This window comes from Diorhabda carinulata, chromosome 11, assembly GCF_026250575.1.
Source record: "Diorhabda carinulata isolate Delta chromosome 11, icDioCari1.1, whole genome shotgun sequence".
NCBI classification, from domain to species: Eukaryota; Metazoa; Arthropoda; class Insecta; order Coleoptera; family Chrysomelidae; genus Diorhabda; species Diorhabda carinulata.
This window is the reverse complement of record NC_079470.1, coordinates 4,379,090-4,393,099: the sequence shown is the minus strand read 5'-3', so window position 1 is coordinate 4,393,099 and position 14,010 is coordinate 4,379,090. Positions and strand designations below refer to the sequence as shown.

At 31.1% G+C, this 14,010-nt stretch overlaps 3 protein-coding genes across 6 annotated transcripts in view; 2 read left to right on the top strand and 1 right to left on the bottom strand.

Annotated features, from left to right (window-relative positions):
- The window catches only part of LOC130899281 (PWWP domain-containing protein 2A-like), a 33,247-nt gene extending 29,622 nt beyond the window's left edge, over nucleotides 1–3,625 (bottom strand). The window contains exons 1-4 of the mRNA XM_057809094.1: nucleotides 3,272–3,625; nucleotides 1,925–2,139; nucleotides 1,169–1,372; nucleotides 862–1,111 (exon numbers count right to left, since the gene is read on the bottom strand). Of these exons, the coding sequence (XP_057665077.1) occupies nucleotides 862–1,111; nucleotides 1,169–1,372; nucleotides 1,925–2,139; nucleotides 3,272–3,423 (821 nt within the window). The 5' untranslated portion in view covers nucleotides 3,424–3,625. The remainder of the gene's footprint in view (nucleotides 1–861; nucleotides 1,112–1,168; nucleotides 1,373–1,924; nucleotides 2,140–3,271) is intronic.
- A 265-nt stretch (nucleotides 3,626–3,890) lies between these two features.
- Nucleotides 3,891–5,037, top strand: LOC130899280 (DNA replication complex GINS protein PSF1-like). The gene is made up of 4 exons (XM_057809093.1): nucleotides 3,891–4,011; nucleotides 4,156–4,220; nucleotides 4,495–4,734; nucleotides 4,792–5,037. The coding sequence occupies exons 1-4, from the start codon at nucleotides 3,940–3,942 to the stop codon at nucleotides 4,997–4,999; spliced, it is 585 nt and encodes a 194-aa protein (XP_057665076.1). The 5' UTR covers nucleotides 3,891–3,939; the 3' UTR covers nucleotides 5,000–5,037.
- A 776-nt stretch (nucleotides 5,038–5,813) lies between these two features.
- The window catches only part of LOC130899279 (formin-binding protein 1-like), a 104,241-nt gene continuing 96,044 nt past the window's right edge, over nucleotides 5,814–14,010 (top strand). For 3 of the 4 annotated variants that reach the window (XM_057809092.1, XM_057809091.1, XM_057809089.1), the window contains exons 1-2: nucleotides 5,814–5,828; nucleotides 6,718–6,911. In XM_057809092.1, the coding sequence (XP_057665075.1) occupies nucleotides 6,867–6,911 (45 nt within the window). In that variant the 5' untranslated portion in view covers nucleotides 5,814–5,828; nucleotides 6,718–6,866. Of the gene's footprint in view, nucleotides 5,829–6,699; nucleotides 6,912–14,010 lie in introns of those variants that run through there. The other variant, XM_057809090.1, reaches the window with a different exon arrangement.

Genomic DNA, 14,010 nt, shown 5'->3' with positions numbered 1-14,010 from the left:
TTAGAAGAAAATTAAAAAAAAGAGTCTAAAGGTGTAGTGGTAATATAAACAGTATATTCGGTATTATTATTACCAATAGTTTCAAAAATTCCAATTTACAAAGTTACATAGCTGAAGAATTATAGGGCTCAAAAAATCGAAAAATTTTCTTGCAACTCCTCACTTTCAACATACCAAATTTTGATCACTATATGAAACTGTTAAAGGCATTAAGTGATGGTAATTTAAAGGCAATGGAACAAATAGATGAAATTTTAAGGTTAGGTTATCCCTAATTAATCCCCTGGAATGAAGGGATCGCTTCATACTTGATGCCCTTAACAGTTCCATATATTTTATCAAATTTTGTATTTTTAAGTTAAATGGTGACAATAATATTAATTTTTTTTTCGAATTTTAAGGTCCTATAATTCCTCGGAAGTGCATGTATACACGTAAATAGTCCCCAATAGTTATAATTTGGACTTCCCTATCCTCCCCTGATCTATGTCGATTTTTATGCTGTATATATTCAAATTAGAAGCAATTGGACAAACCATTGGGATTAACAAAATAAATTCTCATCGAGGTTAAACGTAAATTTTGGATTAGGGATAGAATCCCATAGATTAGAAAAGAAATAAATGTTCTAATGTCACTTGTGAAACAAAGTAGTTCAAATGGAACACATTGTAAATGAACTACCAGTTCTATTATGGATTCTAAGAAATAAGAAAGACCGGGTAAAAAAGATCATATTCTCACTGGGGGGATGAGATTAAATTTATAAAGAAAAATGTAAAATCAAGTCGAAAGTCTATTGCGAATTGATGCGGGGTGATATCAATGGTAGTTTTTTTTTAAAAACGAAATGAATTTTACCTGTTAGTATTATCTTGTTGATTTGTATCTTCTGTTGTAATTTCTGTACTTATACTTCGTTTTTTTCTTAGTATACGTTTACTTCTTAAAATTGAAACCGTACTGGGTTTGTCGGTTTTTAAATTTGGAATTTCTTCTGTATACGTAACTTCTGGGGATACATTGAGTGTTTTCGGTTTTTCAGGTTCAGGTGTGTTTTGCGGTTTCACTCGATCCTGTGCTTTATCTGTGTCTGTTTGTTGATTTTTAACTAAATAATGAAAATTGTCAATTTTGTATTTATATTTTTTTAGTAGCGAAAACTTACCTATCGTCTCCTCTTCAACAAAATTTAATCTGGTAAGTCTTGGGACCAAAGTGGGTTCTTTTCCTCTCAAACTTCTCTTATTATTAAGATGGTTAACAGACCTAGTAATGGGGGCATTCAAACTTCTTTTAGGGGCAGAAGAAACTAAGGTATCTTCATTTTTCCTTTTTCTTGAAATATTTTCAGAGTTTTCGTTGCATATACCTTATAATATAAATAAAAATAATTTTAACTAATTTCTCTTCTCATTACAACAAAAATCCTCAATCATTTTTGAGTACAAGATGTCTCAAAAGAAAGTTTACAATAAAAAAAACAACTTTAAGGAAAGTAAGGAGCAAATTTTCTTATAACAGACCCGCAGGTATTCTCCATGATGACTACTTTGTGACAAATATTTTATTTTACTTGTGCCAGGGAAGTCGGTGTGTTAGCATAAACTTTATATTTGACATATCCCTACAGGAAAAATCCATAGGTGTTAAATAGGGACTGAATGAAACCCAACTGAATTTTGTAAGGGTGCAGTCCAATATCTTTGTGTAAAGTGCGAAATAATGATGATCTATGCTTGCTAAAGCAACAACATGCCTCGGATCCCCAGATTTTGGTTTATCCAGTCCCTTCAAACCTCTCGACTCATTTTCCTAGTGCATTACCAGACGGTCCTCTGAATAGCTGTGTTCTCATAATAAGTAATAGAAAGGTACATTTTCTTTTGAGACACGTTGTAATATAGAAAACTACAGAACTTACCTTTACATTTTGAACACAGCACTTGCCTAGGCCTTAATCTCACTGTCATTTTATTACTTTTAAACTTAGTACCCATTTGAACATTTTTCTTTTTTGGTGCATTTGGGTCCATGTAAGCGAATCTTTGGTTGACTGTATACAGGGGATCATCATCGGGATTTTTAGATTTCACAGAAAATGCAGGGTTTATTGTTTGAATGCCACAAGGAAGATTTCTATAATAAAGTACAAATATTTTAGGATACATTCAAATATGGATAAATACAACCTACTATGTATTTTGGATCAAAGTAGCAGAAAAAACTTTATCATTATATCAAAAAATTATTAGTTCATAAGCGAAAAACAACATAAATTGCTCAAAAAGCTGCAATTCTTAGATGTAATTAGAGTGTGATGATGATTGCACTTTTTGTTTGAGATCAAAGATATTCTTTTTTTTTTCATTACACCATTTCAGGTGTTAAATGAGAGTGCAATCTTGAAAGACAGCCCTAATTACCAAGAAACAGTTCTTTCACTTTTTCTATTATTCTTCCTAACAAGTTTCTTACTGTATATATTACAGCCATTATGTGTATCTCTGTTTTACTCCCTGTTTAGTTAAATCTGGAGGATGCAGAAACTGCACTTTAACTGTTTATAATGATGTAAATGTAAAGCAATTCACTATTTTCTAAAGTTTTATCTAATTTTCTTTCAACTTCTTTCTGGGTGTAGCCACCAAAGCTGCCTTAAACCATCACAGATCCTCTTCAATGTTCAACGAAAACCACAATAAGTAGCTACTTTATATATTTAGTTCACTTTACAAGCCAAACTCTAAATTAAGATCCACAAATTTCACATCATGTTCCTCAGTTCAGACCCGATTTTTGGGTTTTGCCTTTCTAATAAATTCTAAGTAAAAATAATAATTATATTTTTGTATTGAGAAAACTATATAATACTGCAGAAAATTTATATTTGCTTTGATTCAACTAATAATTAAAATTATATTGTTAACAGTTAATATATTAACATAAGATTACAGGGTGTTGGCTGTTTTCACAAAACGAATTCAAAAAGAGAAAAAAACATTGAAAATTTGCTACATCCTTCGTATTTATACGTTCAATAGACTCACACTAGTAAAACTTAAATAAATATATTTATAGATGTTCGTAGTGCCCTTTTGGGTGCTTGTAAAGATAAATTACATCAATCATGTATAATCGAAACCGTTTCCCTTACAAAGACTAATCTTTAAATAGCAAGAAAATGATGAATTATTGAGACTTTCAAGTTTACTATGTAGGTGATATGAACAATGGTTTTTGGTATTTTGCACACATATTTGCAGCTTACCTTTTTGTAGAATCCAGTAGGACTCCTTTGAAAAGTTGTACGCCAAACTCGTATGTTACAACCAAAATGTCTGGTAATATTTCATCAACAAATACGGATATTTTTGTCTTTTTTAAAAGTTGTAGGTCTTTTACAGGCTCGGGAGCCGCCATGTTTGTTAATAAAGGGTTTGTAGATATCAAAAATGAAAGTAAAAAAATTGCTCTACCCTAAAAAGAAGGTTATCGTTTAAATTTTGTTTTTTTATACGAGACTACAGAAATATGAGAAAACAGGGAATCCTGCCAATTGAACATTATTTATTAAATTGTAAATTTTCAAATTTGACAGATGACAGCATGATTGGGGTTTTCCATTTAATGAAAATAACTAGGGAATTTGATTTTTCTCTATTCGACACTTATTTTGGCGATTTTAATCGCTGTAACAACATTTAATATTGAGTACCACACATTTTAAATATCATTTTCAATATTAAAATATCACTACATTTGTTTATTACTATTGAAAATCTATTTAAATTTATATATTGCGTTAATTATTAATTTTAAAATGGTTTTAAAAAAAGGTTGTAGCTGTACAATTCACGAAAAATTGTGTGAACGGTATACGAAAAACGCGGGAATATAACAATTTAATAATTTAGGTTAGAATTTATATTTAAAATAATGTACGGAGAAAAAGCTTATACCCTTATCAAAGAATTATCGCGAAACGAGGATAATTTACCTCCATATAATGTAAGGTTTTAATCATTGTAGTTTCAAACAAAAGATTTTTAAAATTTTTGAAATGGTACTCTGCTCGAATATGTTTTCAATTATTATTTGAAGAATTTGAATGTCATTAGTAATATATTTTCCAAATAATATAATATATTTTAGACGGAGTTAGTAAAAGATATTTCGACTGAAATCCAACAACTGGTAGAGGAAAACAATCAAGATGCGTAAGTAAACCCCTTTATTTAGTTGCAAGTTTATGGCCAATGAATGAAAATGCACATACCTATATATGAAAATTTAGCTGAATTTCACGTTAGGAATTTTAAAAATTACTCCGATTAAAATTGCATCTGTGTATATGATTTTAAAGTAAAAGTGTGCATTGACTGAAATTGTCTCCAAAAGAGTTTTGCAGTTTATACCTCAAAAAAAATTGAATATTTATTTCAATTAAAAACTCTTACATGGAATATAGGATGAATTTTTTTAATATTATAGTCAACACTCAACAGATGAAAATGCTGAAACTTCATTGTTAAGTACAATACGAATTCGCAATGCTGCAGTTAAAAGAAATGTGCGTTGTTTAATGGCTTATCATTACAATAGACTTAAATGTCTTAGAACCATGAGATGGGAATTTGGTAGTATTTTACCGGCTGATATTAAAGCTAATCTAAATGCCGATGAAATTGATTGGTTTTCAAAATACTCCAGACTTTTGGCAAATTATATGAGGTGACTAAACATTGTCAATATGTCTTAGCCCTGATATTTACTGCGAATATGTTTTAGATCAATTGGTGAAGATGGGGTCAATTTAGCCGTCAATTTAAAACCCCCCAAAGCATTGTACATTGAAGTGCAATGTTTAGTTGATTACGGAAAATTTGAGCTTACTGATGGCTCAACTCTATTATTAAAAAAAGATTCACGTCATTACTTACCAAGAAGTGAATGTGAGGATCTTATTAGACAAGGAGTTTTTAAACACATTGTATGATATTCTTGTATTTCATCAATAAATTATTTTTTTTTTCATTTCTTATTATTTTAAATACATCAAATTAACCTTCTCAAATTAAATTTTTTGAATTTATTCAGCTGAAAATTATTGTATGCCGCTAGATTATGTCCAAAGTAAAGTTTCAAATATTCGCGCATAAAATGATATTTCTTTAATGGCGCTGGCCACATGACACGCTAATAAAGAAATTTAACATAAGCAGCGGTTGGACCTCGACGTAGGTCAAGGGGCCCAGTGGATGCGCCCACATGGGCATGAGTACAGTGACCTGATAGAGACAGTAGATTTGTTCTTGGTAGCTGCACTGGCAAAACTAGTTCAGAAAGTGTACACTAAAGCGTAGAACCAGCGCTACTGTCGCTGTTCTTAATAGCAGTGCAAGAGAACTAGTTCCCCAGTTCACTGTACTGCTTGCACTGGATCTAGAGCCAGTTCAGCCAGTGCAGTGCAAGACAGTGTAATCTGGAAACGGTGGCAGTACATCTTCGTCATCGGACGAATGTAAAATATCAAAAAGTACTAAATCTGAATCGCATTAAATAACCTTAAATACAACAATCATCAATTGCTCCATTGCCTGTACCGGTCTAGTTCAGTGCAGCTACCAAGAACAAACCTAGTGTAGTCGCCATGTTTAACCTAAAGTCGGCTGACTCAGCATTTTTTCTTCTTATAATAGTAATTTATATCCTCAAATACACAATCAAGAACTTTTCAAGGGCTCAATAGTACAATTGCGGTACTCCCGCCTGTTGCTCTCTGATTTCTCGTTTGTAACCTCCACTTGAAACTACCTGTCTTTGAGGTATGTGCTCAGAAGTTGTATGAGCGGTTAAGTGTATCTTGTCTCTTTCATCTTGTAAAGGCCGCTTGACATAATGCAATATAACGTGCAAGCTTAACAATGAAAATAACAAAGTTTTACGAAAGTCAGCTGATCTAACTAGATTGCAGCTTGCCCGCAATAAAAATGGCAGAATACCGATAATATCAAGATCTTGAATGAAACAATCAGATGAACAGCACTGCGCATGCTTTTGATCAAGAAATATTGCGTCTTGCATTGCATTGCATCATTTCAAGCGGTCGTAAGGCTCAAGATCATCTGATCGTTTCATGTAAGATACTAACATTATAGGTTTTGTGCCATTTTTATTGCGTGCAAGTTGCAATCTAGTTACTTTTGGCTTAACGGGTCAGCTGACATCCGTAAAACTTTGTTATTTTACTGTTAAACTAGGTATAAAATATTAGACAACATTGGAGGTTAGGAATTTGCTTACTTTTACTGTTTACAGAGACTTGTATGCAATTTCTTGCACGTTTTATTGCATTATGTCCAGAGACCCTTAAAGCAAGCACTCGTGCCACACTCGATTGAAAACGTTGCTTATGTCTTTCTAGTTGAAACCTTAAGTAGTATATTCTACTATTTTCAAGATTTGCATTTTGTTAGAGGTAAAGGTAATATGCTTTTCGGGCTTTTATACATCGATATTTTGAAAAATACAATGCGCGCTATCTATACATATTTACTTGAACTAATTCAAATCGAGAGAGCAGTTCTCGTTTCCATCTACAGTGTTAGATCAAATAGAATACCTTCAATAATTTCCTGATGCGCCGCTAGATCTCTAAAATGACTCATCCTATCTTTCTTTTCTTTTTACCATCATGGTATTTCATTCTTGAAGTTGATTTCATACTCGAACGATCAGACAAAAGTCGAAGAACAGCCATGTTGGGTAGTGTCGGTGAAAACGGTGTATATTCTTAGAGATATATTTTCGATTATTTGTGCTTGTGTTGTGCTATTTGTTAAGTGTTTGACATAGTTTGGATTATGACTGCTTTAACCGAAAATTTAAACTGGGGCACTGAGCTCTGGGTGAGTAAAAAAAAGATTTTTATTGATAGGTTTCTATAGAAACAAACGGTTTTTACTTATAAAATCTATAATTTCTTCAATACAATTTAATATTGATGTCATTAAAGTTGCTTAAAATATATATTTGTTATCATCTGCAATCATTTTTTTTGTCTCATCTCGAGACCTGGTTACTGAGTAAAAAGCCTGCCAGGTAACCTACCAGTTCCACCGCCTGCAGGTGTTTTTTTGAATATGCTGTACCTGCGGTATAATTTAGCTCTTAGGATAATATTAAATGCAATAGTGAAAAGAAAAATTATTGTCCGGTTTATAAAATAGTATGTCATGTGATGTGACACTTTTTTAACGAAAAGAAAACATTAGATTGTTGTAAGACACGATTTAAAGTAGGTAAAAACAAATTATTCATTAGAAAGACTTATTTAAATTTGAAAAGCAATTAAGATATTGGTGTGTTTAGTAAATAAGATGAGTAAACGCATTACCATGAGTAATATCATTGATTTTTCATTCTGAAAACATTAACGATGTTGTTATTGGTTTTTATACAATTTTATGCAAGTCAACTTTGTTTATGTTTTTTTTTTTTATATAAGTATAAATATAAAAAAGCCTTAAAAAAGCCTTGCTAATACATAAGTTTAGAGATTATTTTCATCATATTTTTTATAGTTGCTTATATAGTTAATGTTATTAGTATTTGAATCAATATTTACATTTAAAAATTGTTGTTATGTTATAACAAATTATCGCTGTTAATATATTTACACAATGAAATTGAGGAAAATAACCAATTTTTATAGAATGTAAATATGGTAGTTCTAGAGCCTCGGGTCATGGTTTTTGTTTTATAAATTCTTTCTCGGGTATATTACTAAATCAAACAGTACAGAGGCGTAGAAAAGATAGAATATATCGAGAAAAAGAACTGTTTTACTGTCTAAATATAAAAAAAAATTATGTAGTTAAAACAGGAATTTATATACATAATTCCAAAATATTTTTTATTTTTTCTATAAATAACGTTTTTGTCATTAAATAACTCCTTTTTTTTCTATTAAATATTAACTAGCATAACTATTAAATAGGGAGTATAATTATACGAGGTGTCCCGTAAATAAGTATTCCTATATAGAGACTGTTTTTATTTGGGAAGCAGGATCAATTTAGTGAAGAATTTGGCTCATTTCTGGAATGGTCCTGATATAGGAAAGCTTTTCCTTTACGGGGCTAGCATTGCCGTGGAATTTAGGAAGGTTTTCTTTTGGTGTGGTATATCTTCATTATAAAACGTACATAGACGAGTAAAATGTACTTGCCTGTAAGGAAGTTTGGTTTAAACAGGGTACCAGACGTGAATTGAGCCCTTTTTGTACCCCATTCGTCTATTAGAACTTCGGTAGTCTTTTATCTGACGTAAATAATTTTGTCGCCATCGAACTATCTTTGACGATTCGGTTATTTGCATTCGTTTATTAAGTTTTTTGTGTTTAAAACCACATGCTGATAAAACTTGTCGCAATGTTTCTGAATTTTCGGCTCTGTGAAAGATCCAAAGCCACCCATTTCGTGATTACTCGATAAATACAAAATTTATTTCCTCTTGATAATTCAGCAATTCTTATTATGATTGCACTATCAGATAGCTGAATATTTTCCTTTTTTAAACATTTGAAAATATTTAAAATAACTCACGAAGCCACGCCACTGCTTATCGCAGACTCTCTAGCAGGAATATTTCAAAGAAATTCTGTATATACGCCTTCCGACAGCTTCGGCCAATAGAAATGCATTTATGTTTACGAGTCGATGTTACCATTGGTAAACAATGGAGATGATGAGTCCACGTGGACTGATGGTTTGTTGGAAGTTCTTTTCTCTTGGGTCTAAAGAGAAAGGGGCCGTCTAGTAGTAATCTAGGTGATGAGGAGAATGTGGAAACCACGTATCGGGTAGTAGGTCATTTAGACTGTTGTGTTTATTAATTTCACATTATTATTTTTTCCTTTATTTTTCTGAAATGATCTTTTTTATGAATCATTTAATGAATCAGAAACTATTGGTTGTTAACAATACTAATTGCGAAACTAATCGCTTTAATGAAGTTTTAAATGGATTTTGTTACACATAATGATAAAATAATTGTGCAATAAGAAAACACAAGGGTAGGATACAATCATTATAATAAATCTTTTGTGATGACTCATCGGGAATCCCTCGATGAGTTCCTCATTCACTTTGATGTTTACCAATATTGATGTATCTACTAGAAATGAAAAAATCCTTAGTTTCATGCATTTTTGATAGTGTACTTTTACAAAAATAATTTATGAATTTAATTTATTATAAATGTATTGTACATAATATTTAACAAAAGGTCTCGGATACGCCTCTGTTCACCATAAAAATGTTTTCACAATGAATGTTGGTTTAAACTGATTGGTTCTTTTCATTTGTAAACCTTTGTTAAGAAACAAATAATGCTGGGACCTATCCCAATCTGATAAAGGGTCTACCTAAACAAAACACGCGTCCTACTACATAATATTTCTAAAGAATTTAATGCCGGATGTTGCCAAGTGTACACTAATTGTTGTTGATATTCAGATTTTTTTTTATATTATACGAACCAGTTTATATATATATATATATATATATATATATATATATATAAACTGGTTCGTATTTATATATATATATATATATATATATATATATATATATAAACTGGTTCGTATTTATATATATATATATATATATATATATATATATATATATATATATATATTTTGTTGGAAGACTCAAGACACTAATATACATCAGGTGCTCCCCAATGCTCAGTCTGGGTTCCGCTTTATTTTTGCTTGATACTCCAGATTCTCCAGATTTTAAATAAACAAATAAAAAATTTTTCAGAAAAAAATAGGAAAATCTATTGTATGGATTTTAAAAATAGTGAGAAGGGTACACTGAAAAAAATAATCAAAAAATAGAAAGAGAAAGGGAAAGACAAAGAATAAAATTTGAAATCAGATCGTGGACTCTAAGAAAGTAACAAAAAGTAAAAACGATGGAGGTTTTCCATCACGTGACTAATAAGTCAGCAACAATATTCATACATGGTGGCCACAAAACTGGAAACCCTGAAAAACCTGGAAAAGTCAGGGAATTTCTCTAAAAATTTGGAAAAAATGGAAATTTTCAGTTAGGATTATTTAAAATTATTCAACTACTAGAATTTTTTGGTTTCATTCAAATGAGATTGAAAAATTACTTGAACGATTTCCAGTAAACTACAAATTAGTGAAAGGAATTTCTTGTTTAGATCCAAATGTCTCCCAAAATTTAGATATTGGAGTAAAACGTTTGTCAATTTCTCTTGATATTTAATCGAAAATAATTGGATAAGCGGGGTTGACGCTGATAAAATACTTAATAAATATAAGAAGATCATCCTTTCATAAATCCTGAATTATTTTAAATCAGATGATAAAAAACTAAATAGTTTGTGGTTAGATAATATTATGGCTATGCCAGATGATTTTGAAGAATTGACCAAATACATAAAAATTTTTTCATGGTAACTCATCTCTTGAATGAGGATTTTCTATTGAAAATCTTCAAGAAGATTCGCTCTTCGACCAAAGATTTATTTATGATAAATTGAGAAATGTTGGTATTGAAAATATTGAAATATCGAATAGTCTGATTCAGTCGGTTAAGAATTCAAAAAGCGATTATGAAGAAAAAATAAAAAAAATGAAAAACTAAAGAATTATATGACCTTGATAGTAAGAATAAATATTTAAAGAAACAGCAATTGAAAAATCTCTTGGATAAAAAGAAAGCTCTAGTCGAAACTAGTCATCGAGATATTTCATCCATAGATGATGAAGTTGAAAAATTAAAGAATAAATGAATAATTACAAAATAAAGAAAAGAGTATATATGTATTACATATGCTATTTAGTTTTTTTTGCGTTAATTTGTCATATTTATTTAATAAATATAAATAAAATAAAAGTATTATGGTAATTTCTTATTTACCACACTTTTCATAAGTAATATTCTTTAAATACAGTTATCTATTAATGATACGCAGAATCAAATACATATTTTTAAACTTAGTCATGAAATTTTAAAATTAAATTTTTGGAAAACCTGGAAAAGTCAGGGAATTTTATTTTAAAAACTCTGTGGTCATCATGTCATAGGAATCAAATCAATATTTCTGTCAACTCAGTAGAAATAATCCTTGTGACTAACTGAGGTAGAGTTAGCCCAGCCTTTTTCGAAATTCAAAAAAATAATTGTGCTGAATTGTGCTAGCTTTGTACTATTTGTGCTACTAGAGAAAAATTAGAAAAATTAATTAGAACATCAAAATTTTTCCTTTTTTTTTCTATAATAAGTTCATGTATCTGAATATAATTATTGGGACTGAGATTGGTAGAATCGATGGGTACAGTCTATTTTGCAAAATAACAACTTCTAGCATAATTTGTATAAATATTTTTTTTCATTTGCCTATGAATGACGTAGTTAGTTACGAAGGTGGTGAACTTTGTTGCCCCTATGAAATCCACAATTATCGAAGTTTAATCATTAATTTCGATGAAATAATTTTTCGTATCAACTACTCAGTGGTCTAGGATGCTAGCACAACTCAGCACAACCTTTGCTTTTGGGATAAAAAATTCCTGTGTCACGTACGAAGCTGGTGAATTTTGTTGCCCCCATGAAATCCACAATTATCAAAGTTTAATCATTAATTTCGATTAAATGATTTTTCGTATCGACTGCACAGTGGTCTAGGATACACAATTCAGCACAACTTTTATTTTTTTGAATTTCGAAAAAGGCTGGGGTAACTTTACCCACATTTGTGACTAATATTCCAAATGTCGGCCTTTTACGAATTAGTAATTTAAAAAGAAATTATTTTTTTTTTCAATTGTTTGATTGTATTTTTATATTTATATTAAGTAAAACTCTTTTATCAAAAATATCGATATACTGGGTGAATTAGTTACAAAATCCAACGTTAATACAGTGAAACCTGCTTAATCAGGATCTCAAAGGACTAAGACATATGTACCAATTATTGAGGGTTTCCAATTAAGTAGGTTTAAATATATAGTTGTTTCATTTTAGAGGTGAAAATGTTAATAAAAACGCGTATTTTTGGTGTTATGAATTGCGTTGAAACAAAATGGTAAAGTTTATGACTTAAAATAATCGTTTGTTTGTAATTGATTGCTAGTTGCTGAAACCTGTTTCTAAATAGAATAAAATTGATCAAAAATATTAGAATTGTCAATATTTGACATTTCGAAATTCTTGTGTAAAGTTTTTAAAGCTTCCATTGCCTCATGATTTGAAATTTTCACTGGAGTCTCATCACAGTCTTCCTCTTCTTCTTCTGCGTCCAAAGAAGAAGACTTAGCAACTATGTCATCATCATTTATCTCCTCTGAAATGAGTACATTATCATACATAGAAACGAAATACTGAAAATTCGCCTGCTGTTCATTTAAGTCATTCCTACATGTGGTAAATATTCTGTCTCATTCTGGAAACGTTGCACAGATCTCCAGCTCCTCTTGTAGGCTCTCAGGTTCAGATACATTCGTAACTTTGAATCCAGCTTTTTTGCTAACATAAAACCAAGCTCTTCTTGCAAATCTTGTGGCCTGGAGGATGTTGATTTATGGGCTTTTATCCTCTTAGATTTAAGAACTTCCTTCCTGTAGTACAGGAGGTTTCGGTCGATTTTGAGCTGTACTACTGTAGTAAACCTTAAAAGTTGTTGATAATACCCTGATTTATGTGCTGAAATTCACTTGTGGAATTGGCGAGTAAGTACAAAAATGTAACATAGATTAATTTGGGCATATTGTGAGCTGTGCAGTGGTCGCCAAACGTGATTTTTCGTTTTTGTGCCCTCAATCGGCGTTCACTTTTTTTAACCAACGTTTTAATATCCTTGAGGCATCTTGGGCTCTTAGATTTTCCAATTAAAAGGAGTGACAGTTTTTCAGTTCCAGACATATTCGCACTTACAAGTACAGTGACCGGTTCTTCACTCAATTTACCACCACGGCAAGGTTGACCTTTGAACGTAAATGTTTTATCCGGTAGTCACTTGTAGAATAGGCCCGCTTCATCGGCGTTGAAGCTTTCTCTTCAATCATCATTATTATTATTATTCCGTACCTGCTTTATCCATGTACAGAGTCACTTTTCAATGTCAGGATACTCTGCTAATCGTATTCGTTTGAATTTTCCTTTTCCATCAATACACTGAGACAGAATTTTCTCGTTGTTATTAATAATTCTACACGGGGTTGATTTTGGTATGTTATTTTCCCTACACGCGATTTTTCACAATCATAATCTGATAAGAGTTTTCAAAGTTATTTACATTCGGTGTCGCGTACAAAATTTCTTTGGTACGCCTCTCGGTCTAACACTTAGAAAAAGAAACTAAACAACAGTCCCATTTATGTATATTTTAAATATAAGAGGAAGTTTTGTTCAGAGTTAATCACATTGGTTAATGTAAGAAAACACAAGGTGGGTTTGTTGTTTTACCCCGAGTACCTCCAATAAAAGTTTTTGATATAAACCAGATGTTAACTTGATAAATATTTCGAAATCTTTCACACAAAATTAAAAAAAAAAAGATAAGAAAAGTATTAGGAATAGTAAATTGCCTGGGACGCTCTAACTGTAGATTAATACTCTCGCGAGCTGTTGTAGACACTGTTTCAAATAAATGGAAACGAGGACATGAGGGATACCTAAGACAGGGTTGCCAGATCCTTGGTTACTGAATACGGGACAAACTTCTCCTCCTCCTCCTCTCGAAAAGCAAGAGCGGGAAAATCTACATAGAAATAAAGAAACATAAGGTTGAAAAACTAACCTTCAAAACGTATTTTTATAAAATTTCTTATCGAAGAACTAGAAGCAATAGTAACTTTATTTCTCTACGGTCTCTTTGAGCAATTGAAAAATCTTCATTGTAATATTTTCTTGAGATCTTGTGAACATTACCTGTACATGGTTTAAACCACTCTTCTCAGCTCTATCA